The 21,390-nt window shown below is 41.9% G+C and overlaps 2 protein-coding genes across 4 annotated transcripts; one reads left to right on the top strand and one right to left on the bottom strand.

Moving 5' to 3' along the window:
• Window positions 1-6,834: 6,834 nt before the first annotated feature.
• Window positions 6,835-12,050, bottom strand: mzt2b (mitotic spindle organizing protein 2B). Of its 2 annotated transcripts, XM_083898598.1 has the most exons (5): window positions 11,968-12,050; window positions 11,516-11,708; window positions 10,636-10,787; window positions 9,405-9,542; window positions 6,835-7,463 (listed from the first exon to the last, which is right to left on the bottom strand). In XM_083898598.1, exons 2-5 carry the CDS (start codon window positions 11,683-11,685, stop codon window positions 7,318-7,320), a joined length of 606 nt encoding a protein of 201 aa, XP_083754724.1. In that variant the 5' UTR covers window positions 11,686-11,708; window positions 11,968-12,050; the 3' UTR covers window positions 6,835-7,317. The 2 variants fall into 2 exon arrangements, with proteins under 2 accessions (XP_083754724.1, XP_083754725.1); XM_083898599.1 differs by lacking the exon at window positions 9,405-9,542.
• Window positions 12,051-12,757: 707 nt separating this feature from the next.
• Window positions 12,758-21,202, top strand: trim23 (tripartite motif containing 23). 2 transcript variants are annotated; one of them, XM_083893348.1, is made up of 11 exons: window positions 12,758-12,865; window positions 13,850-14,012; window positions 14,963-15,084; window positions 15,161-15,439; window positions 16,126-16,308; window positions 16,409-16,624; window positions 17,568-17,702; window positions 17,786-17,915; window positions 18,019-18,129; window positions 18,467-18,591; window positions 19,335-21,202. In XM_083893348.1, exons 1-11 carry the CDS (start codon window positions 12,767-12,769, stop codon window positions 19,512-19,514), a joined length of 1,743 nt encoding a protein of 580 aa, XP_083749474.1. In that variant the 5' UTR covers window positions 12,758-12,766; the 3' UTR covers window positions 19,515-21,202. The 2 variants fall into 2 exon arrangements, with proteins under 2 accessions (XP_083749474.1, XP_083749473.1); XM_083893347.1 differs by having other exon boundaries at window positions 12,770-12,859.
• Window positions 21,203-21,390: the final 188 nt, after the last annotated feature.

Below are 21,390 nucleotides of genomic sequence, written 5' to 3' on the forward strand. Positions count from 1 at the left end.
TGTGTAAGTTAAAAAGCACTTGGTGATTTCTGGAGAACGTTCACACACCGCTCCGTTTAAATCACCCGACTTGAAGAGACGATGGAAATTTTTTAAAGTGCCTAAAACATGTTTTACATCTTTCTGGTGCGCGATTCCAAACCACGAGACCTGAGTGTTCAGTGAATGCAGCGTTTAAAACCGCGTTACTCTTGGTTTTCATTAAGGACTTCTGTCTGTGGGAGTTTGTTCATAATAAAAGTGTTTACCGTTTAAAGTGGTTAGACTACGCGGAGTAATGGAGTCGGGGGGGGGGGGGGGGTTACTGGCTTTGGTTCTCAGCAGAGTGGGTGGATATTTAGATCAGATGACAAATATTAGTATTTTACTAAAATATATAGGGATTTAACAGTTAATCAGATAATAATCAAGTTAAACATTTGATTGACAACTTTTGAACTTTCTGATTCCAGTTTCTTTGATGGACGACACTTAGTAACTGACATAAAACACATGACAGCGTCTTTCAACTCGAAGGTTGTGGGTTCACGGCTGTGAATCATCAGGGATGTGTGGTATGACTGTGTGTGTGTGAGTGAATGAATGGGTAAAAAAAAACCTGAATGAATGAATGAATGACAAAGACAAGAAAAGCGCTATATAAATACAGACCGTTCACCATCCTCAAGGAAACAAGTGGTTGAATCGGCCTGGTTAAGAAAAGGTGTAACGGAAAAGAAACGCGAGGTAAGTGACCTATGTGATGAACATGAAAAATAATACACAGATTGAATAATAATGGAAATAAATGTTGCTTGGCTAAGAAGAAGAAGAAGAATAAGGAAAAATAAATGCAGGTAAAGAAATATTGAGTTGATAACATAAAGCCATGAATAATCTTAACAAAATGTCACATATATTAGCCTTTTGTACAAAAACTCACTGCAAAACTATGCAGTCTTTAAAGGCGCCATATGTAAGAATGTGGCCAAAAATGGTCACTGCACTCAAATTGAAAATACCGAGGTCATATAGGTTTCGTTTTCTCCGCCATTGTAGTTTAGGCGTAACTGGAACCATAAGTGTTACCAAGAACCCTTGAAAAACAAATGGTTCCAGGTAGAACATCAGCCCTTGTAGAAGAACACTTTTGGAACCCTTATTTCTAAGAGTGTATACACTCTTAGAAATAAAAATGCTGAGTAGAACCTTATAAGGTTCTTCGGCTTGTCCTCATAGGAGAACCCTTTTTGGCTCCAGGTAGAATCTTTTTATAAAGGTTCCTCCTGGAACCCTTTTGAATGGTTCCACCAAGAACCCTTTTAAAACCCTTTATTCAGTAAAGGAGTTTTAAAGGGTTCTCTGGATCAAAATGGTTCTTACCGGAACCATTAGTGTTACCAAGATCCCTTGAAAAACTCTTTCTTCGGGGAAAGGGTTTTTCAGAAGCAAATGGTTCCAGGTAGAACCTCAGCCCTTGTAGAAGGACCCTTTTGGAACCCTTATTTCTAAGAGTGTAGCGTTGCAGAGCATTTGATCATTCTAGGATGCAGATATCTAGACAAAGATAGAACCCCCTTTCTTTTTAAGTTAGATGTGGATTCAAACTTCTACCACTTTATCCTCGTACGTCAGTGTTCTCAAACATATATATTTTTAATTTTAATTCTAAAGTAATAGTAGAATATTTGAGTTGTCTCCAGCAAGATTCAGTGCTCGAACATTCCCCCCAAAAAAACATATTCTTTAGTAACATTGACCCCCACGACGAGGTCAGCCACACAAGACGTGCGTTCTTTTGAGAAACGGCAATTAACCAAATAAACGAATAACCCGATACACGAGTGAGACATTTGCATTAGAGATGCTGATCAAGCCACAAAAGGGAAGAGAGGACGATGAAGAGAGGAGGATGAGCGTGGAAATGTGGAGCTGAAAGACTATAGAGTGTAGAGACTGAATGGAGATACAGGGAGTGGAGGTGTGGAGGAGGAGGAGGAGGAGGAGGAGGGGGGGGGGGGCAACAAGATGGAGAGAGACTGCCTGCACATACTGTCAAGGCAGTTAATATAAGGTGTGGAGATAAGGCCCCACAGACAAACATTGACCAAATCAGGCATTTCAGCAGCACAGCCCCAACTGTCAGTCAGCCTGAGAGACAGACCGACAATCAGCACTCTACCTCTGATAAGGGCTCTACTGGGCGCGTGCAGGAAATAGCCAATCTGCGGCAAGCCCTGGCAAAAAAAAAGGAGGGTGATGGCGGGAGGGGGAGAAGGAGGAAGAGGACGGTGTGTGTGTGTGTGTGTGTGTGTGTGTGTGTGTGTGTGAGTGACGGGGTTAGAGGAGGGAGTGAATGTAGAGAGACAACAAGTGAGGGTGGGGGGGGAAAGTGGCCCATAAATTTTGTGAGAAATGTGGACCAAGGGTTTACAGGAAGGGATAATACCAGAGTGAAAGTGGGGGTGGGGGGGGGGGGGGATGATATTCCTCTACACCCCAGCCGCGCACACTTGCAGAGAAAGAAATTCAGGCGGGAATATAAGTGACGGGGGTAAAGAAAAAAAAAAAAAGGGTGTGATATCAGCTCTTAAAATAGTGTCTCTCCCCAGTTTTTTGTCACCTGGGAACAGCTTGTGCAGACAGAGTGTGAGAACTTGGTTTAGACCAACACCTTACATTAATGATTTGCCAACAGCTCCGACTAGCTCGTTCTTCAACGCGCCGTTTCGCCTTGCCTTCGCGCACAATGGCATCATTTCATCGTCTCTATTGATTAATGGTGCATATAGTGTGTACACGCCGTGCGGGGCCGCAAAATTCACATCTGAGTGAAGGATAACGCTCCCTATTTAATGGAAGTGCGCGTGTGTGTGTGTGTGTGTGTGTGTGTGTGTGTGTGTGTGTGTGTGTGTGTGTGTGTGTGTGTGTGTGTGTGTGTGTGTGTGTGTGTGTGTGTGTGTGTGCGTGTGTGTAGCTATGAAATTCCCTCATAACAAAATAAACACATCCATAGAGCTTGGACTATGGGTAACCCAAGGTAGCGGAAAAGGGCCCGCACCGCTTTGGTAGCTTGGATCCACACTGGCCCCTGTAGGTCACAACCGGGAAGTGCAGGTCTAGGCAGCAAAGTTTGGAGGAAAATAAATTGCCCCCGCCGTTTACCTTTGTCAAACACAATTTTTTTGGTTTTCCGACAGCTGGCGGAGAGTATTTACTTGAAGGAGTGGAGTCAACGAGCGATTCCTTGATCGTGAACCAAAATGCCATCACCATGACCACTTGATAACAGTGGGAATTGTTAAAACAAGCTAATCACGTTTGGGTTTGCATGCAGCGATGGGGCGAAGGGGGGGCGCAGAGAGTCAGGCGAGGGTGGCAGGGATGATGGTGGTGGTGATGGAGAATGGGATGGGACACGGATGGAGGAGGGTGGTGGTATATACTGTATATGTGTGTGTGTGTGAGAGAGAGAGAAAGGGTTAAGTTCCCTCCCCTGGTTGCATGCTGCTTTCCCTTGCTCTGTCAAGCCCCATTAAACCTGCTACACCACAGCAATATGGTGCCATCAATTACAGGCACGCCGCCATCAATGCAGAGCACAGAGGAGAGGCAGGAACATATAAACAGGACAAACGGCCACATAAAAGACCTGCAGCTACATAAAGCCCTGCAGCCTGCCTGCTACACACACACACACACACTCACACAAACACTCTCACACACACTCACACCTCTGCCAGTCTATGCATCACCTCGAGGTACGCCATATTTGTCAATGAGTCGATGCGTCGTCTCAAATGCACACAAATCAACATATATATATATACAGAATGCACACAGTTCGCGTTCAATTGATGAGACCATTGATTCAGATTGGTGAAAAACAGACTTGGGCAACAACCCTTTTTAATTGCATTGTGTGCTTCTACTGCCCCCATGTGACACGAGTGGAGTGGAGCAGTTCAGTTCAAGGGAAGTGCAAGGATCAAACCCCCTCATATACAAACACCACAACCACGGACATGTTCAGCTGACAGTTACCACACACCACGGCTTATTGAAAAAGTAAACGATGGCAAACGATCGCTTGTCCCGCACCGGCCGGCTATGGACAAAAGAGCGTAAAAAATAAAAAATAAAATATTACGCAACAATGATGTAAGTAATCCATAAAATGGGCCTAAACTAAAATAATACAATGGTTTTTCATAATTTTTATAGCTCTGTTAACAAAGAAAATACTTCATTTGTAGCTTACTCGTTTCGCTGCTTTCGACGCCATCTTTGTTCTGTCAAAACACGCAATGCATTCTGGGTAGCCCTTGCCACCCAAGGGTGGTCTCGGAAAATCTCAAGATATCGAGGGCGATACAGCCCTTAAACTTAATATTTCTGAGAATCGATCGGGACAGCACTTGCACTAGAGGGAGCGCGCATTTTTGAGATTGAGGGTTAAAGGTGCATTATGTAATAAATCTAAAGCAACTGGCCATAAAATCCTCCTAATATGTCACAGAGACTCAGGAATAATGTTCATATAACAAACTGAACTCACCAACAACAAATATTTGCATTAAAAAAATATATTTTGCAGACTGCAAAATCACGTTTATGTTTTGAAATCATGTTTTGGCATGTGGCGCCACCTACCGCCGTCTACCAATCATTGCAGTAAGTAGAGTCTCAGCTGCTGAGCATCCACGGGTTGCCAGTTACGTCAGAAAACCAAACCTAAAAGACCTCGGTGTTTTGAATTTGAGCGTAGTGACCGTTTTTGACCACATTCTTACATATGGCACCTTTTAATTTGTAGCTTACTCGTTTTGCTGCTTTCGGCGCCATCTTTGTTCTGTCAAAACACGCAATGCTTTCTGGGTATCGATACAGGCCTTAAACTTGCCCCTCAACTTAATTTTTCTGAGAATTGGGACAGCACTTTTTGAGATTGAGGGTTAAGCAAGGAATTGGAATTCACCCCAAGTATCCTTTCTGCTTGACCACGGGCGCTAATATTAGTAGTGCTTCAAAGTACAGCAACTGTATAACTACTTCTCACTCGTGAAACTAGTCTCACTCTCAGAATTATGGAACAGTTAAACAACAAAAAAAAGAAAAAAGCGATAAAGACCCTGACAGTAAGAGTCAGATCGATGGCCGTGAACATTCTTCAAAGTGACACCTTACAAATCTATGACTCCATCGCGCGCCAACAGCAACCTGCCTCCGTCAAGGTTCTCAGCGTAATATCAGCCATTCAAGAACAGAGACGGCGCAGAATGGATACGGTGACGGCAACTCTCATTCAACACCAAAGAGGGAAAGAGATGACCCTGCACTGATAAAAAAACACACAAAAAAACAGAGCCTCAAGCTGTTTGTGGTGTCTTCAAAGACTGTTGTCCAATAATAACTGGATTAAGATTAAATTCCTGAAAATTTCATCCAAATCCGTCCGTGACTTTTCGAGAACAGACAGAAAAGAACAGACAGACAAACAGACAATCAATCAAATTTTATTTATATAGCCCACAGTTTACAAAACACAGTTTGTGTCACATGACTTCACAGGGTTTGTAACATCCTCTGTCCTTAGACCCTCGACCAGGGTAAGGAAAAACTACCAGGGAAAAAAAAAACTTTAAAATAGGTAGAAACCTTAGGGAGAAAAAATCAGTTAGATATGTGCTACATGTACACTGTAAAAAAAAAAAAACTCAACATTTCAAGGCAACTTGCTGCAATCAATTTTTGAGTTTACACTGTAAAAAAAAAAAAGGTTGAGAAAATTAAAAAATTTCAAGGCAACTTGATGCAATCATTTTTTTAATGTTTACAGCCCAGCAAAAGATCTTGAGTTTTTAAAAAAGTTCCATCAACTAATATTATTTTGTTAGACAAACTTCTGAGAGTTGTTCCAATTCAAAATTCGAAATTCAAAATTCGAAATTCAAAATTCAAAATTCAAAATTCAAAATTCAAAATTCAAAATTCAAAATTCAAAATTAAATTTTTAAATAATTTTTTTACATTATCTGAACAAGATTAGTTAGCCAAATTGTTTTAAAAGAGAATTTTGAGTTGGCACAACTCTAACTTAGAAGTTTGTCTAACAAAATAATATTAGTTGATGGAACTTTTTTTTAACTCAAAGCAAGGTGCCTTGAAATTTTGAGTTTTCTCAACTTTTTTTTTTTATAGTGTAGTTTTATGGGCTACATGTCATGGGGGGGGAGGACATCGTCATTGGGAGCTGGTTCCACAGGAGAGGAGGAGCCTGGTGACCTGTAATTATTTGATAAAGATAAAACGTGCGACTTAAGATGAAAAATGTTTCGTAAAAATGACGTGATGCCACAGCGGTTAGCACTGTTAGCTCTCGCCTTTGCAGCAAGAAGACTCAGGTTGGAGAGAAGGGCCTTTCTGCATGGATTTTGCATGTTCTCCCCGTCTGTGCGTGGGGTTTTCTCCAGTTTCCTCCCACAGTCCAAATACATGCAGATTTGCAGGTTGGATTAGGTAAATTAGACACTCTAAATTGACTCTAGGTGAGTGTGAGAGTGAATGTTTGGGACGTGCGATGCCAAATGATAAACCCGTGCAGCTCTAGCGCGATCATCGCTCGATGCCTATTCCCCCATTTTCTTTCTGTGAATCAAAACATTTTCTAGTCCTTACATTTACTTTAAGTGTCAGTGGAAACACTTGAAGAACCTGAAAAACCGATTCACAAAAAGCTGATCGTCTTTTGATTTTATTTAAGATTAACCGTGATATAAAAGCACACGGACGCACAAGGAATTCAAATTCATTTTTTTTTTATTTCTCGGTAAAAAAAAAAAACATTTTGCAGGTTTGTTGTATGTTACAAGGCAACGAGACTTCACAGTGAATAGAGCAACTGCAAGGACTTCCTTACACCGTGTCAGTCGTTTAAAGGATAGGTTTCTTTTCTTTTTTTTACCCAACTTTCAAAAAGAAAAAAAAATCTTTTAACACCACATATATCCAGTCATACACAAGGTTTTCCTTTTATTTTCTCAGGTATTCAGATCTTTTTCACCGTCTATTAAACACACGTTTCATTGGAACTATGTTGAACCAAAAATTTGCGGATGACATGGATCAAAAAATTTTTTTTTCTTGGGTACCATTTTGTAACCTTTTTTAAAACGTTATATTTCGACAATATACAGATACAGATCCAACAGAGTCAAATTTATTTTCTTTCTTTTTTTAAATTCAGGGGGAACCGACCTTAAAACAGGCTACACGTGAAGATAAATTATACACAAAGTTGAGTTTCTATTTACAAATGGCCTCGAAATGACCAGAGTCTTATGTGGAGTTTTTCTGTGAGGAAGAACTACTGCTGCCAGAACTCTTGGTCTTCTGCCCCCTGGTGGCACTGGGCTGCCGCTGCACTCGCTGACTGGAGGCCTCCCTAGTTTTCTCAGTGTGGCTCGCTCCTGCTTTACTGCGCACTGTGGTCAAAGAGGGGGAGAAAAAAAAAACACACACACAAGGGGATGAAGGTGGGAGTGAATTTGAAGGTTTCACACATTTCAAGCAACACAGCACTTCCAAAAATGTAAATGCGGGACGATGAGGACTAAAGTGAGTGATTTAAAACAATAAAACATAAAAGAATGGTTTCAGCTTCCTTGACCTTCTCTTTTCTGCACTTGAACAAAGCATGAGCCGTGAAGTGACCAGAAAGACTTTTTATCAGTTTCTCTATGGCCAATTCCATTTTTTTTAGAAATCAGGGCAGTCAATAGCTGATAAATGATGCAGATTTTTTTTCCTTCATTAGATAAAATATAACAGTTTATTCCAATAATAACAGATTGCATGACTTCAGTAACTATAACACTAGTAGTTTGTCTCTCCAATCTACATGTTTATGTCTGCACTGCAGTGCAACTATATACAGTATTTTCATAAAACACAATACATGAATCTATCTCTAAAGCATCTATCTATAAAGCAAGTTGCGTCTGTTTGTCTGTCTGTGACGGGCATATCTCACTGACCGTTAGTCAGATTGCCCTAAGATTTTGGATATGGGTTGAGCCTGGCCAGATGGTGTGCATCCTTGATTTTCACATTTTTGGGAGGAATTTATATTTTCACGGATTTATCACACTACACCAGGCAGGCAGTGGCTCATCAGCAGCAGCTGCGCTGTCTGGAGCGGGGAGGTGGGAGTGAAGAGGCTGCCCTCACAGTGGGTGAAACATTTTCACACGATTCAACGCAGAACATGGTGTTATACTGAAACGACGAAGTCGGTGTCATATTTACGCGTATTACGCGAGCACATATTTATTTAGCATTAGCGTGCTACTATTTTGCGGCCAACTTGGCGAACCTGTTTCCAAAGGTAAGCTAGCGAGGCTACGATTATTATTAGCGTAGGGCTAACATGATACAAACACTGTGCAACCTCATTAGGCACAACGCTAGTGTTTGAATTTTCGATTAGCATTCGCGTAACTAGCTGTTGTGACTGTCAGCCACGCCAGTGGTTTATATTAAGTTAGCCTTTACGTTCCTTATCATGCATTACCATAACTGAAAAATCTTCTTCAGCTCCTACTATAGGAATACATACTTCCTGTGGACACTTACATGAAACAGGTCATCAAAAATTGGAACTATAACTTTAGGAAGTTTCTGAGAACCAAAATGCATAATTTATAACAACTAGCTGATGAATAAATAATATTCAGCCAATGCTGTTTATTAATAAATGACTAATAAAATCCTTACTGCAGTATAACCAGTCCTTACTGACAGGAAGTAGGGGAATTTCCGCACGTTTTACAGTTCCTTAACTTAGGTATACGTTTGTTTTTAATGAAGTTAAGACGTTTTTTTGTGACGTGAGATGATTCGTTTCAAATCATAGTTTCTCTATGACACCCCAGGCAACTGTATTTGTTGAGAACTATACTAAACTAAGGGGAAAAGGTGTTTGCAATACAAATCGCATACTACAGCTTTAAATTTTATATGCAATAAAAGAACCAATGTGCATGTAATTCTATATTCCTTAATTTGTATGTGTATTTAGTGTGAGGTAAAACAACAGCATCCCATCAGGGACATAATCGTGAGAATTTATAAATCAATTCTGAACCATAGGAAGCGCAATTCCTGACTAATTTATACAAAAATCACATGTGCAGTAAAGAAAAGTCCAGGTTCTATCGTTCTAGTCCAAACTCATGCATTTATACATTCACACAAACGCATGCACGTGTACACACACACTGAAGATTTGACACAACCCTGCCTCTTACCACAAGCAAACCCATATTTATTAAACTTCATAAAACTATATTAAAAAAAAAAATCTTTATAAAACTTAAAACAAGCAGGCGGACAGATGGATTTAAGGGACACAGCATAAAAGGGACCTTGAGAGTGAGGAGAACTAGAGTCTTGGGGGCCGTAAACCACAATCTTAGTGTTGACCCTAGTGGCTCTGGGCCCAGACGCTGAGGGAGGAGCTGCAGGAAGTTTTGGGCTCTTTCCAGAGACCAAAGAGTCCTCATCTTCAGGAGTCAAGGTGGACAGAAAAAAGAAAAGAAAAGAACAAAATAGAAAATAGAATTCACAGGGGACAGGAAGGAAATTAGAAAGCAAAGTGATGTGCACACAGTGGAGTTTATATTGACCTTCAGTTCACTGCCATTAAATAGCTCAGTATGAGGTGAAGTGAAGAGAAGTTAGTGAGCGGGTTTAGACGACGACGACGAGTACAAGAGAAGTTCTGCTACAGTTTGTGCAATAGCTAAGAGGAGGAATGTGAACACGTCGCATGCTTTAAGACCCAGTGCTCAATATAAACAGTAACAAGAGGGACTCTGTAAAGCACTATACAGAGGTCCAAAGAAATAATCAAAAATACAATCTCCTGTGAGCCATCAGTTAGTCCTGGAATGACTGATAGATACTACTAATCTACATGTGTCAAGTGTTTAGCGTGATCAACTCTATAAAATGCACCATATGGTAAATTAGGAGCTGTTTTGGACAAAGCCTTTTGCTGCTGCATTCGTGAAAATATGAGTAGAACACAAAGAAGAGAAAACCTCCCTTTGAGTCCGACTTGGTGGACGTATTATTCCTGAGAACAGCAGGTTTCATTCAGTGAGCATTGGAAGTATTGGAATTTATTTTGATGCAACTACAAGTGAAGGGGAGTGGGCAGCCGTTTCAATAACAGTGATTTTGTCTAAGTACGGTTATTTTCACAGGCTTTCACTGCTGAGGAAAAGCAAAGTTGTCATTAATCGCCATTTATTTGACCTGCGCAAGACAGATGATACTGTTCTATGCAGTTTTGTTTAGTTGCTATTGCTGTTATTAGTTCCATCAGCGCTTTCCCTGAGAGAAGACGACGCATAACAACTAAGGCTTTAGGTGGATCATGTGACATGTTCACCCTGTTTTTTTGTAAATAAACACAACGGTCTTTACAGGCGTTCACATTCACTCTGTGGTAAATAATAATAATCGTAATAATGATAAACTCTCAAAATGGCAAGAGAGATACGAGTTTTTTCCATCATGTTTTTTGACCTTCCTGACTCGGAGTTATAATCGTAGTGAGTTCTCACTGCCATACATTCCTCAGACACTGACCTCTGGTCTCTGCAGGTGCTGCGGTGATGCCAACTGAAGCTGAATCTCCTCCACCACAACTATCGGACACTCGCTGACCCGCGCACATCGACTTCAGTGTCTGGAAAACAGCCTGGGGAGCCACGTTCATCTTCAGCAGGTCCACGATGATCCTGAGCGTGAGCAGAAGAAAACACGCAAGGTCTTGTTTATTCCTCTACATCAGGGGTCTTATGAGTTTAGAGCTGAAACAATTAACCAATTAATTGATTATTAATTGATTAGTAAATTAATCCTCAAACTATTTTGATAATCAATTAATCGGTTTGAAGCTTTTTTCAAGATTAAAACAAGATTTCTGATTGTTTTAGCTTCTTAAATGTGAACATTTTCTTTGTTTCTTTGCTCCACATAACAAAGAAATCCTTAAAACTGAATCGTTTTGGTTTGTGGACAAAACAAGACGTTGGAGAACATCGTCATTTCCAGATTTGACAAACACTGATCAACGTATTTTAACATTTTTTGGACAAAACGATTAATCGAGGAAATAATCGACAGATTAATCGGTTACGAAAATAATCATTAGATGCAGCTCTAAATGAGTTATGTCTGAATGTTTTTCATTACTATGTTATGTTACTATGTTAACTATGTCAAAAATACATTTATATTGTCAACTTTATTTCTGTTCCATATCAAAACAATGTGAAATTGTGTGAAATATCATCAGAAATATTATTATTTCTCAAAAAATGTGCCTTTTTTTGACTTCGCGGGCCCATTACTGACCACACTAGACACTCAGTGGCCCTGAGGTCATTTGAGTCTGAGCCCCCTGCTCTACAAAGACCACATCCACTCACAGCCACTTTATTTTAGCAGTTATTAGAACACTTACTTGAAGACCTCCTGGTCAATGTTGATTCCTGCAGCCTGAGTTAACTCAAACAGCTCTGCTTCTTCAGCAGTCAGGACCTTTTTCTTCTTAATCGCATATTTCTGCACATTGGAGGTGACCACCAGAGCAGGTGAGTCTGGAGCAGTGGGCAGTGTTTGTTGTTGAGACATCGGTTATTGGATGGATAGGCAGCCTGAGAACATGGTTGGGGGAGCATAAGAACAAAAGGTAATATAGGTAAGATAGCAAAAGGTAATATAAAAGAAAGACTTATACAGGAAAATAAACAACAAAACTGTTAACGTTAAAAACAATGAGCTGTCCACCCCACAGTATCAACGTTGTGACGTTCCTTTCAAATGTTATTAAACATATACACAACAGAACGGAAACACGTTTACAAAGAATACTGCGTCATAAAGTCAGAACATTACAAGAAATAAAGAACACACCTGCTTTCAAACTACCGATGTTTTGCTTCCACTTTTCAGTTTGAGCCACAGGAGTCGCGCTAATTATACGTCATCAAGACACGTTCCTCATTCTCTCTTTTGAGCAAAACAGCGTAATGGCGCGTTGGCGCCATCGACTGGTAAGGAGTGAGAACTACAAATATAAATGGACAGTTATAGTAATGGAAAGCGTGTATTGTCATCGGACAAGGCAGTCAGACCTGGAATAAAGCCGTGCTGTATTGTAATATTGTAATATTGTAGTATTGGAATGATTGGGCATATTCTTAAAGACGTGTATCGCTTATTTAGTGTCTAGCTGTAGCTAACGTAATAAGTTGTTAGAAATCCAGTCTATTTTTGACCAAGAACATGTCCAAAACTGTATTCGGCATCAATTATACGTATACAATTATTCAATATAGAGCGTATTTTCATAGAAAATGAATTAAAAGTATGAAATCATTTGATAATTTTTATGAGTTATGTCATGATTTAAGTTTTTGACTTAGCTAAAAGCAAGCGGTTGACGGCCTTTCATGTTGCTTGCTAGCACGACCCGGTTGCATTGCGCATGGAACGCACGAATAGCCTCAAGTTTCACGCTAGCTTTCTCTCACAGTACATATATAATGTCGTAATATATGAGTATACATATGAGCGATACAGTGAAACTCATTGTATCTCCGCCTAAGTAGCATACCGTATGCTAACGGAGCGAAACCGGAAGTTGTTGAGGAGGGTGGGGGGGATTGTGCTCTCGCACCTGCTCGGTGCTCTTCTGCGCTGTCGTCCAAGAATGGCCGCCGCTGCCGCAGGAATAAACAAGCAGGGCGCTGTAGCGACGATGGAGCACTGCATCCGACACGGGAGGGGATCGAATGGAAACACGGTGAAGGTCGTGAGGCTTATTAAAACCGACAGCTAGATAATATTTGCAATGCTGATGTTTGTTTTGTTTTTGGGTCTGCCGCCGTCGTGGCTTCTGATTTTTTGTTGAACGCTGCTGCGTTGGCGTAGGTGGCGGTAGAAGCTAGCATCTCATCCCTCTTCTGTTAGGCTAATGTGCATTCATGAATTGTGTCATGTACGTCACTGCTCGCATAATTTCCTTGTGAATTTAGCTGCATTTATGCGATGCAAACACTTAAGTGCTGATAGTGATCCTGCAAAAGCCGGAGCTGGACGCTTAGCACAGTCGTTAGCCTAGTTGGCGTCTGCACAAACTGTGCAGTTTCACTGCAGCTCTTTAATAGCAACGTGATCGGTTTACATACGAGTCCGGACGTGCTCCACTTACAATAGTGACATAGATTTTTTTTTTAAAGGTCACGACTGTTAACGTCTGCTGCGTTTAATCGTCAGCTGTAAAGCACCCAAACAAAGCTTATACTGACTTGTGTTTACACTAATCTGACAGTTGACCTTATTCTGAGTGAAGCATCCGTTTGAGGTTTAGAGATGATAACAGCAAATTCAGTTCATGTTTGTGTATATATATATATATTATACAAAGCATATATAATTTTTGACAATTGTTTGCATTATTGGATTAGTCCAAATGTACCAAAATATTATAGCAGAAAGAGGTGTTTACATGGCATTGTCAGATCATTGCAGATTGGAGAGACAAAGCTTCACTGATTTCTAAAGATTGGCACTGGACATAGAATAACCCACTGCTGTGAAATCTCCAATTTGTTGTTATAATCTGATTTGGTAATCGGTGTATTACCAAGTGTGACTCTAGTTGGGTTAAGATGACTGGGAAAATGCTGTTTCCATGGCAGTGTTTTATTCAGATTATTGTCTCCGATCGGTTGATAATGTGGGTTTTTAATAAACACGGTGTTTTTTTTTCTGCACTTGTGCTCATTCGCAGGTGCTGGAGTGCGGTGTGTGCGAGGACGTTTTCTCTCTGCAGGGGGACAAGGTCCCTCGCCTTCTGCTCTGCGGCCACACCGTGTGTCACGACTGTCTCACCCGTCTGCCTCTCCACGGCCGAGCGGTCCGATGCCCTTTCGACAGACAGGTCACCGAGCTGGGTGAGTGAGAGAGAGTGTGTTTTCACTGTCACTGTAGAGCAGGGGTGTCAAACTCATTTCCACTGAGGGCCACATCAGCATAATGGTTATCCTCAAAGGGCCAGATGTAACTGTCATACAGAATAAATGTAACTAAATGTAACCAAAGATAATGTAAAATAAACGTAACTACTCTGCAACATATTGCTAAATAACTTTCTGTATTTATTACTTATTCAATTTCACTCGTCACATGATGCATATACAATGATACACTGCGATCTAGTGGTGGTGCCGTCACTTTGCGGGTAACGCATTCGCCGTGCACTGTGGGAAATGTAGTTTATGGTCAACGCACGCCTTAAAGCAGCATAGACCTATTTTAACACAGACTTTTAAGACTAATTAATCACTCGCAGGCCACATAAAATGACGTGGCGGGCCACATCTGGCCCCCGGGCCTTGAGTTTGACACGTGCTGCCTGTAGTGTCAAGGAAAGGACTGCTTTACTGTGTATAGTGCCTTGAGATAATGTAGGTTGTGAACTGGAACTGGATCATCAAGTTATAAATGCAGTGATGCATACAGAAAAACAGGAAGTAAAATGCTTCAGTAAAGAACTCCATGCTGAGAAATGTCCATAGAATGTTTAATGTCTATAGAAAATCATCTTATAAAGTCCCCGGTGCTTACCGTACTCCTGACACAGCAGCACACGAGAGGCCCAGACAGTAGATATCATGAAAAATGCTTGAAATAACAACTGCATTTCTTTATCTGACTGAATAGTTTGAATAAATGAAGGAACCTAAAATGAAAACTGCTCCTCCTGGGGCCTTGTTTGCCCACACACAGTTCAGTATATTGAACAGGTACTGCAGTAGCTCATAGAAATATTTTTCGGTGGTGGAAAAAGCCTCAAAATGGACATTGAAAGTGCTTGAAATGGCTTTTTTTTCCACATGTTTAGGTGACTCTGGTGTTTGGGGTCTGAAGAAGAACTTTGCTCTGCTGGAACTCCTGGAGCGACTTCAGAATGGAGCCTCCAACCAGTCAGGAATGGCGGAGGGTGCTCTCAAAGGAATGGGAGAAGTAAGGACTGGTTATTCGAAAAGCTTTGCGTTTGACCTTCACTCTCTCATTCCACAATTCTTCTCCTCAACTACAGTGTGTCATACGGTGCGACGAGGACGAGAGCCACACGGCGTCCATGTACTGCACCGTGTGCGCCACCCACCTGTGCGCCGAGTGCTCCCAGCTCACCCACTCCACCCGCACGCTGGCCAAACACCGCCGGGTGCCGCTGGCTGACAAGCCTCACGAGAAGACCCTGTGTCCGCAGCATCAGGTCCACGCCATCGAGTTCGTCTGCCTGGAGGAGGTGTGTCAGTCTGGGCCTCTCATGTGCTGCGTGTGCAAGGAGTACGGCAAGCACCAGGGACACAAGGTACGTCATAACATGCTGTTCCTTCATAAAACCATCAGTGTATAGCCTTTTAACACATATATTTATTAATATATTCTCCCTGGTTGGCTGCAAACTTCATTTGTCAAACCGATATCTTTTGAAAATTATACTTGTGATGATACCAAATTATATTAGGTCTTAACGAAATGGCAGTAAAAAATAGTCATACATGTTATACTATACACATATCACCTCCTGTCGTAATCAAGTATTGTTTTTGGTGGCTCTGTGTGTGTGTTTGTTTGTTTGTGCTTCCACACTTGCACTTGCCAACATGACCAACAGAGGCCGCCAGAGGCTTGTTGCGTGAACGGGGTGAAAGTCTGCCATCTCTGATTGCCTTGTTTATATTACAAATTGGGTGTACGATGGTTTGTCATCTTTAATAAAGTGGATCCCTATGTCAAATTGTTTTGAAAAGACTTTACATTACATTTAAGCGTTGAGCAGACGCTTTTATCCAAAGCAATTTACAAGAGAGGAATAAGCTACATAGAAGTAGTCTTGGAAAGAACTCCACTAGATGGGAACAGTGGACAGAAAACGCCTGAAGATAGACAGGGTAACCCTGTTCCGGTAGCGCTCGCTAGGTCATTCCACCAGCATGGAACGACACATGAAAAGACTTGAATCGAGTACCTTCAACTTCGTTTTTTTTTTTTCAGCACGCTGTTCTTGAGACCGAAGCTAATCAGATCCGTGCCTCCATTTTGGACATGGCCCACTGCATCCGCACCTTCACAGACGAGGTGTCCGAGTACTCGAGGAAGCTGGTGGGCATCGTGCAGCAGATAGAGGGCGGAGAGCAAATAGTCGAGGATGAAGTCGGCATGGCACACACAGAACACGTAAGAAACAACCGAGGGCCACTCCTTTCCATAAAAAAACTGACCTGAATGATCGTGCTTCTTTTTCACAACAACAACAACAACATCGTCTCTTCACCAGGTCCCTGGCACGGCAGAGAGCGCACGCTCCTGCGTTCGAGCTTACTTCGCCGACCTCCACGAGACTCTGTGTCGGCAGGAGGAGATGGCGCTGAGCGTGGTGGACGCTCACGTCAGGGAGAGGCTGATCTGGCTCAGGCAGCAGCAGGAGGACATGACCATTCTGCTGTCTCAGGTGTCCACCGCCTGTCTGCACTGTGAGAAAACACTTCAGCAGGTAGGAAGTGTGATGAGCGCCATGGGCTTTTTGTTTGTATATTTGAGATGTGCTGATATTGTTACCAGTATCAGCTTAAAATGCAGGATCACAGGCATCTGCAAGTAAGTGAATCGATACACCTCGCTACGATACGGTTATCTTGCAGTTCCACTAGTGATAGTACATGTTACCAAGTACTTTTACTGATTGGTCAGAGTGTCGTCACAGGAAGAGGCATGAGCGCGATGTCCGACACAAGAATCAAGCCGAACGATGCCGAGCTGTAGATCAGTCAAAAAGACTTAAAAATCTTAAAAACATGGGTTAATCTCCAACATTTACCAAGGAAATGTATAAAAATCTCATAATTTAACAGAGGAGTCATTTGCACAATGCAAATGTTTTCATTTCCGATTAGCATTAGCGTAGCTAGCTGTTTTGTGACTGTCAGCCACTGGCTAGCTACGCTAATACTAATCCAAAATGAAAACATTTGCGTTGTGCCTAATCAGGTTGCACAGTGTTTCTATTATGTTAGCCCTACACTAATGCTAATCGTAGCCTCGGTAGCTTACCTTTGGAAACTTGGAGGTTTGCCAAGTTAGCCGCAAAGTAGTAGCATGCTAAAAAAAAAAATGTGCTTGGGTACTGGTGAATGGACACCGACTTTGTTGTTTCAGTATAACACCATGTTCTGCGGTGAACCGTGTGAAAATGTCTCACCCACCGTGAGAACAGCCTCTTCACTCCCACCTCCCCGCACCAGATAGCACAGCTGCTGCTGATGAGCCGCTGCCTGCCTGGTGTAGCGTGATAAATCAGTGAAAAATAAAATTTGAAAATCAAGGATGCACACCATCGGGCCATGCTCAACCCATATCCAAAGTCTTAGGGTGACACTGACCCCAGTTTCACTCCAGTACTGGATTAGTCCTGACGTTTGCTCCGTTTTCTGATGCAGGACGACTGCAGAGTTGTGCTGGCGAAGCAGGAGATCAACTGTTTGCTGGAGACGCTGCAGAAGCAGCAGCACCAGTTCACTGAGCTGGCAGATCACATTCAGCTGGATGCAGGCATCCCTGTCACCTTCACTAAGGTACACACTGGTTTATCCCCCCCTGCCAACAGCTAAGAAAATAACGTAAACAGTGCCCGGTCAAAATGTGGTTTTATTTTCAGGACAACCGCGTTCACATTGGCCCCAAGATGGAGATACGTGTTGTGACCCTCGGGCTTGATGGAGCAGGGAAAACCACCATCCTCTTCAAGCTCAAACAGGACGAGTTCATGCAGCCCATCCCGACTATTGGTGAGTGCATTTGCAGCATAATACAGTCATATTGTCAAGATGATTCAAATCTCCTCCACATTGTCAAAAATAAACCCTTTTTTTCTCTCTCTCTGTGTTCAAGGTTTCAATGTGGAGACGGTTGAATATAAAAACTTGAAATTCACCATCTGGGATGTGGGTGGAAAGCATAAGCTCAGACCACTGTGGAAACACTATTATCTCAACACTCAAGGTACAGGCTACACTTTTGTTTTATTTTATGTTGTCTAAATAATAAACTGACATACTTTTATGAAAATGTGGTCATTTTAGTTAGGGCTGGTCAATATATCGATATCGTGACACGAGACAAGATATGGTCTTAGATTTTGAATATCATATCGTTGTTGGTTTTCAATGGGGATTGCAGATATGTGCAGCATTTCATTTCATGTAATCATCTATACTGACCTGACCATCCCCTGTAAATAACTTCTGTCCTTATGATTCTTGATAATTACTTAGCATTATGGACTGTCTGTAAAAGGTTTGGTAGTTGATGACGAATTTGAATCTTTGTGCTCGTGCAGCGGTGGTGTTTGTGATCGACAGCTGCCACAGAGACCGACTCATGGAGGCTCACAGTGAACTGGCCAAACTACTGACCGAGAAGGAGCTGAGAGACGCCTTGCTGCTCATCTTTGCAAACAAACAGGTACGAAGAATTAAAGGTCCCATATTATGCAAAATCAACTTTTTAATCATTTAAATCCTTATATTTGGGACTCTGGAGGTCCCATCCGTCGGCAAAGTGTGATAAAAAGATGACTCACTCATGTTTTTGGGGACCTCCTCAGTCTAAGTACAGGAGATAAAACAGGCAATGTTGACTTCCGCGCTCATTGGAATTGTTGTCTCGCGGAGCTCCGATTTGTCCGTAAAACACACAAGAGTGCTGGCGAGAGCAACCGTATCCGAAAACTGGAAGTCCGCGAAAAGTTATTTTCTTGGCTCCACAGTGCAGCACAGAGTTCGACACAAACTTCCAGCCTCAGAGGATTTATCTGTCCAGTGGATACATGTTATAAATGACAGCAATGTGCCTGCTAGAGCCTGCAAATGATCACTTTTGCAAATGCTAACTGCTGTTAGCTCCCAGTAAGGTTTTTTAAACTTTTTTTTAAGGTGGACCTAAAGAGATACTACTAAAACGAGCGTTCTGAACAAGGCTGTTTTGGCAGGGTGATTGAACTGCTGTGGTGCTTCATCCTTATGGTATTTTGACCAAAGCATGTCACAGACATGTTCATTAGGACACCAGGGAACTAGTTTAACTTGGTGAAATAGGGTATAATACGACCTCTTTAACATCCTGTGGAATTCAAGCACACTTCCTACACATTGATCTCCTGAGCTCTCGGAGACATGGTTTGATCACCGTTCTTTTTTGCTCTGCAGGATGTTCCCGGCGCCGTCTCTGTGGAGGAAATGACGGAGCTGCTGAGCCTGCACAAGCTGTGCTGCGGGCGGAGCTGGCACATCCAAGGCTGCGACGCCCGCAGCGGGATGGGCCTCCACGAGGGATTGGATTGGCTCTCCAGACAGCTGGTGGCAGCAGGTGTCCTGGACGTCGCCTAACATATCACCTCCATCTCCTTAATGACTCGCCCCCCGAAACGGTCAAACCCCAGAATCTGAGCTTCAGGCACCGACTTTTAAGGCGATGCCACAACTTTAAGCCTTCGTCCTTTTACTTCTCTGTACTCTGCTGTGTAGGCTCATTTAATGGGAACATGAAAACTAATAATCACTACTCTCCCTCCTCATGCACCCACCGTCTCAAATGCTGATAAACTCTTGAGGGCCAAATTCTGAGTTAAAGCTGCAGTAGGCAGGATCGCTAGAAATTGGGTTGATTGAGTTTCAACCAACAGGTTCACGCACACGCGCATGTCACGTTAATGCTTGAAGGTACATGCTAGGTTAGCAGAGCCGTGTCTGTTATGGCTTTAGCTATAGCAACTCTAGTTAGCCATAGCTTTAGCCATAAATGTTGCTAAAGTGATGACGTGATGTCCGCTGTGTGTGAGCTAAACAAAATTGAAATGTGATTGATTGTGTTTGATGCCGCTTCTTTCAATTGCAGTATAGGCAGTACCAAAGCGACCTGTATGTAGAGTACTTTTAGTGAAACAGCCAATCGGAGCGCCCACTGTATCTCTGAGTGGCACAGAAATAGCCGAAACTGTAAATAGACCTCAGAGGAGGTGCAGAATTACACTGAAAAGTGGCGTAATTATCGATCAGTAAAGACAACCATCTTTTCAGGCCAAACTCCCATCATGCTTCATTTCTTCGTGGCAGCTTATGCGTACAGAATAACACATCGGCTACTTTGGCTTTTCTTCATTATTAACTAACAGTATAGCTACTTGGCTTGAGTCCAGTTAGATGTCAGCAGTTGCAGCTTGCGTCCTGTGACAGAGCGGACCGTTATCTTTACTTTCCATATTATAATGCTAGTATTGTTTACGTACCTTTTATGATTCACGATGCTCCAGATACTCCTCAGACATAACGGATTATGCCCAGTTACATCCAGTGTATCTGCAGGTGATTGAGATGGTACAGAAACGTTCTTTGTGTTTATAACGAAAGCCCGACGACTTCACGTTTGGGCCCGAACGTCATATTCCGTAATGCAGCAATAGCAGTCGAGTGTTTCCTCGCGTTAATTGGCCGGCGCTGGGGTAAGTTTTGTGTACAAGTGTACTTTTTTTTATATATATATATAAGTGTATGAACTTATTTAATGCCGCAGCTGGTCTTGTAAAGGCACACGACTAGAGTTTTGATTTGAATGTAGTGTTTTCTGTTACAGAGCAAAATTGTTTACTGAAACTATTTATGAGCAGGAACAAGGACATTACTTTAGCCAGGCAAAGGGGCGGGGCCATGTGAGAAAATCCTTTTTTTTTTTTATAATGCACCGATTCGGCCTGTTTTGCACGCAGAGTTCGTCAGATGCACTTAGTGGATTCTTGAGTATTAATCTTACTGCAAAGAAAAGAAAAAAAAACACATCTTGTGAAAATATTCTTATTTAAACATCTCACATGAATCCCATTGGAGGGCTTACGACATGGTCCACCTTCCATCTCTTCTACAGCCTTCAGGAATGTAATGTGAAACTTAGCGAAACCCCAACACTGACACTACTATCATATGAGTTTAATCTTTATTCATTGCTATGTAATGTAATTTACAACTTGTACCTATGTATAAAAATACAAATTAAAAAAAAAAATGCACGCGTAAAAAAAAGCCTTTCCACATAGTTTGTGAAAAATATTTGTTTGTTTTTTTTTAATTGTAGAAGCACAACGCTCATTGAAAACCTTTGCTACAAGTGGACTCATAATGGCTTTTGTAAATTATTCATAATGTTCTGCTGTAAAAAAATAATGATAAACTAACTGACCTGATGTGAACAGCTAATTGTGTGTTTGCAGAC

Source organism: Microchirus variegatus, assembly GCF_963457635.1.
Source record: "Microchirus variegatus genome assembly, chromosome: 1".
Lineage (NCBI taxonomy): Eukaryota > Metazoa > Chordata > Actinopteri > Pleuronectiformes > Soleidae > Microchirus > Microchirus variegatus.

Excerpts from the sequence above, each read along its gene's own strand:
- mzt2b (XM_083898598.1), bottom strand. The coding sequence starts at position 11,685 with ATGTCTCAACAACAAACACTGCCCACTGCTCCAGACTCACCTGCTCTG. Across the intron at positions 10,788-11,515 it reads ATTGACCAGGAGGTCTTCAA|GATCATCGTGGACCTGCTGA; the intron begins GTAAGTGTTCTA and ends GCTCACGCTCAG. Across the intron at positions 9,543-10,635 it reads AGCACCTGCAGAGACCAGAG|ATGAGGACTCTTTGGTCTCT; the intron begins GTCAGTGTCTGA and ends TGACTCCTGAAG.
- trim23 (XM_083893348.1), top strand. The coding sequence starts at position 12,767 with ATGGCCGCCGCTGCCGCAGGAATAAACAAGCAGGGCGCTGTAGCGACG. Across the intron at positions 12,866-13,849 it reads CGAATGGAAACACGGTGAAG|GTGCTGGAGTGCGGTGTGTG; the intron begins GTCGTGAGGCTT and ends GCTCATTCGCAG. Across the intron at positions 18,592-19,334 it reads TCATCTTTGCAAACAAACAG|GATGTTCCCGGCGCCGTCTC; the intron begins GTACGAAGAATT and ends TTTGCTCTGCAG.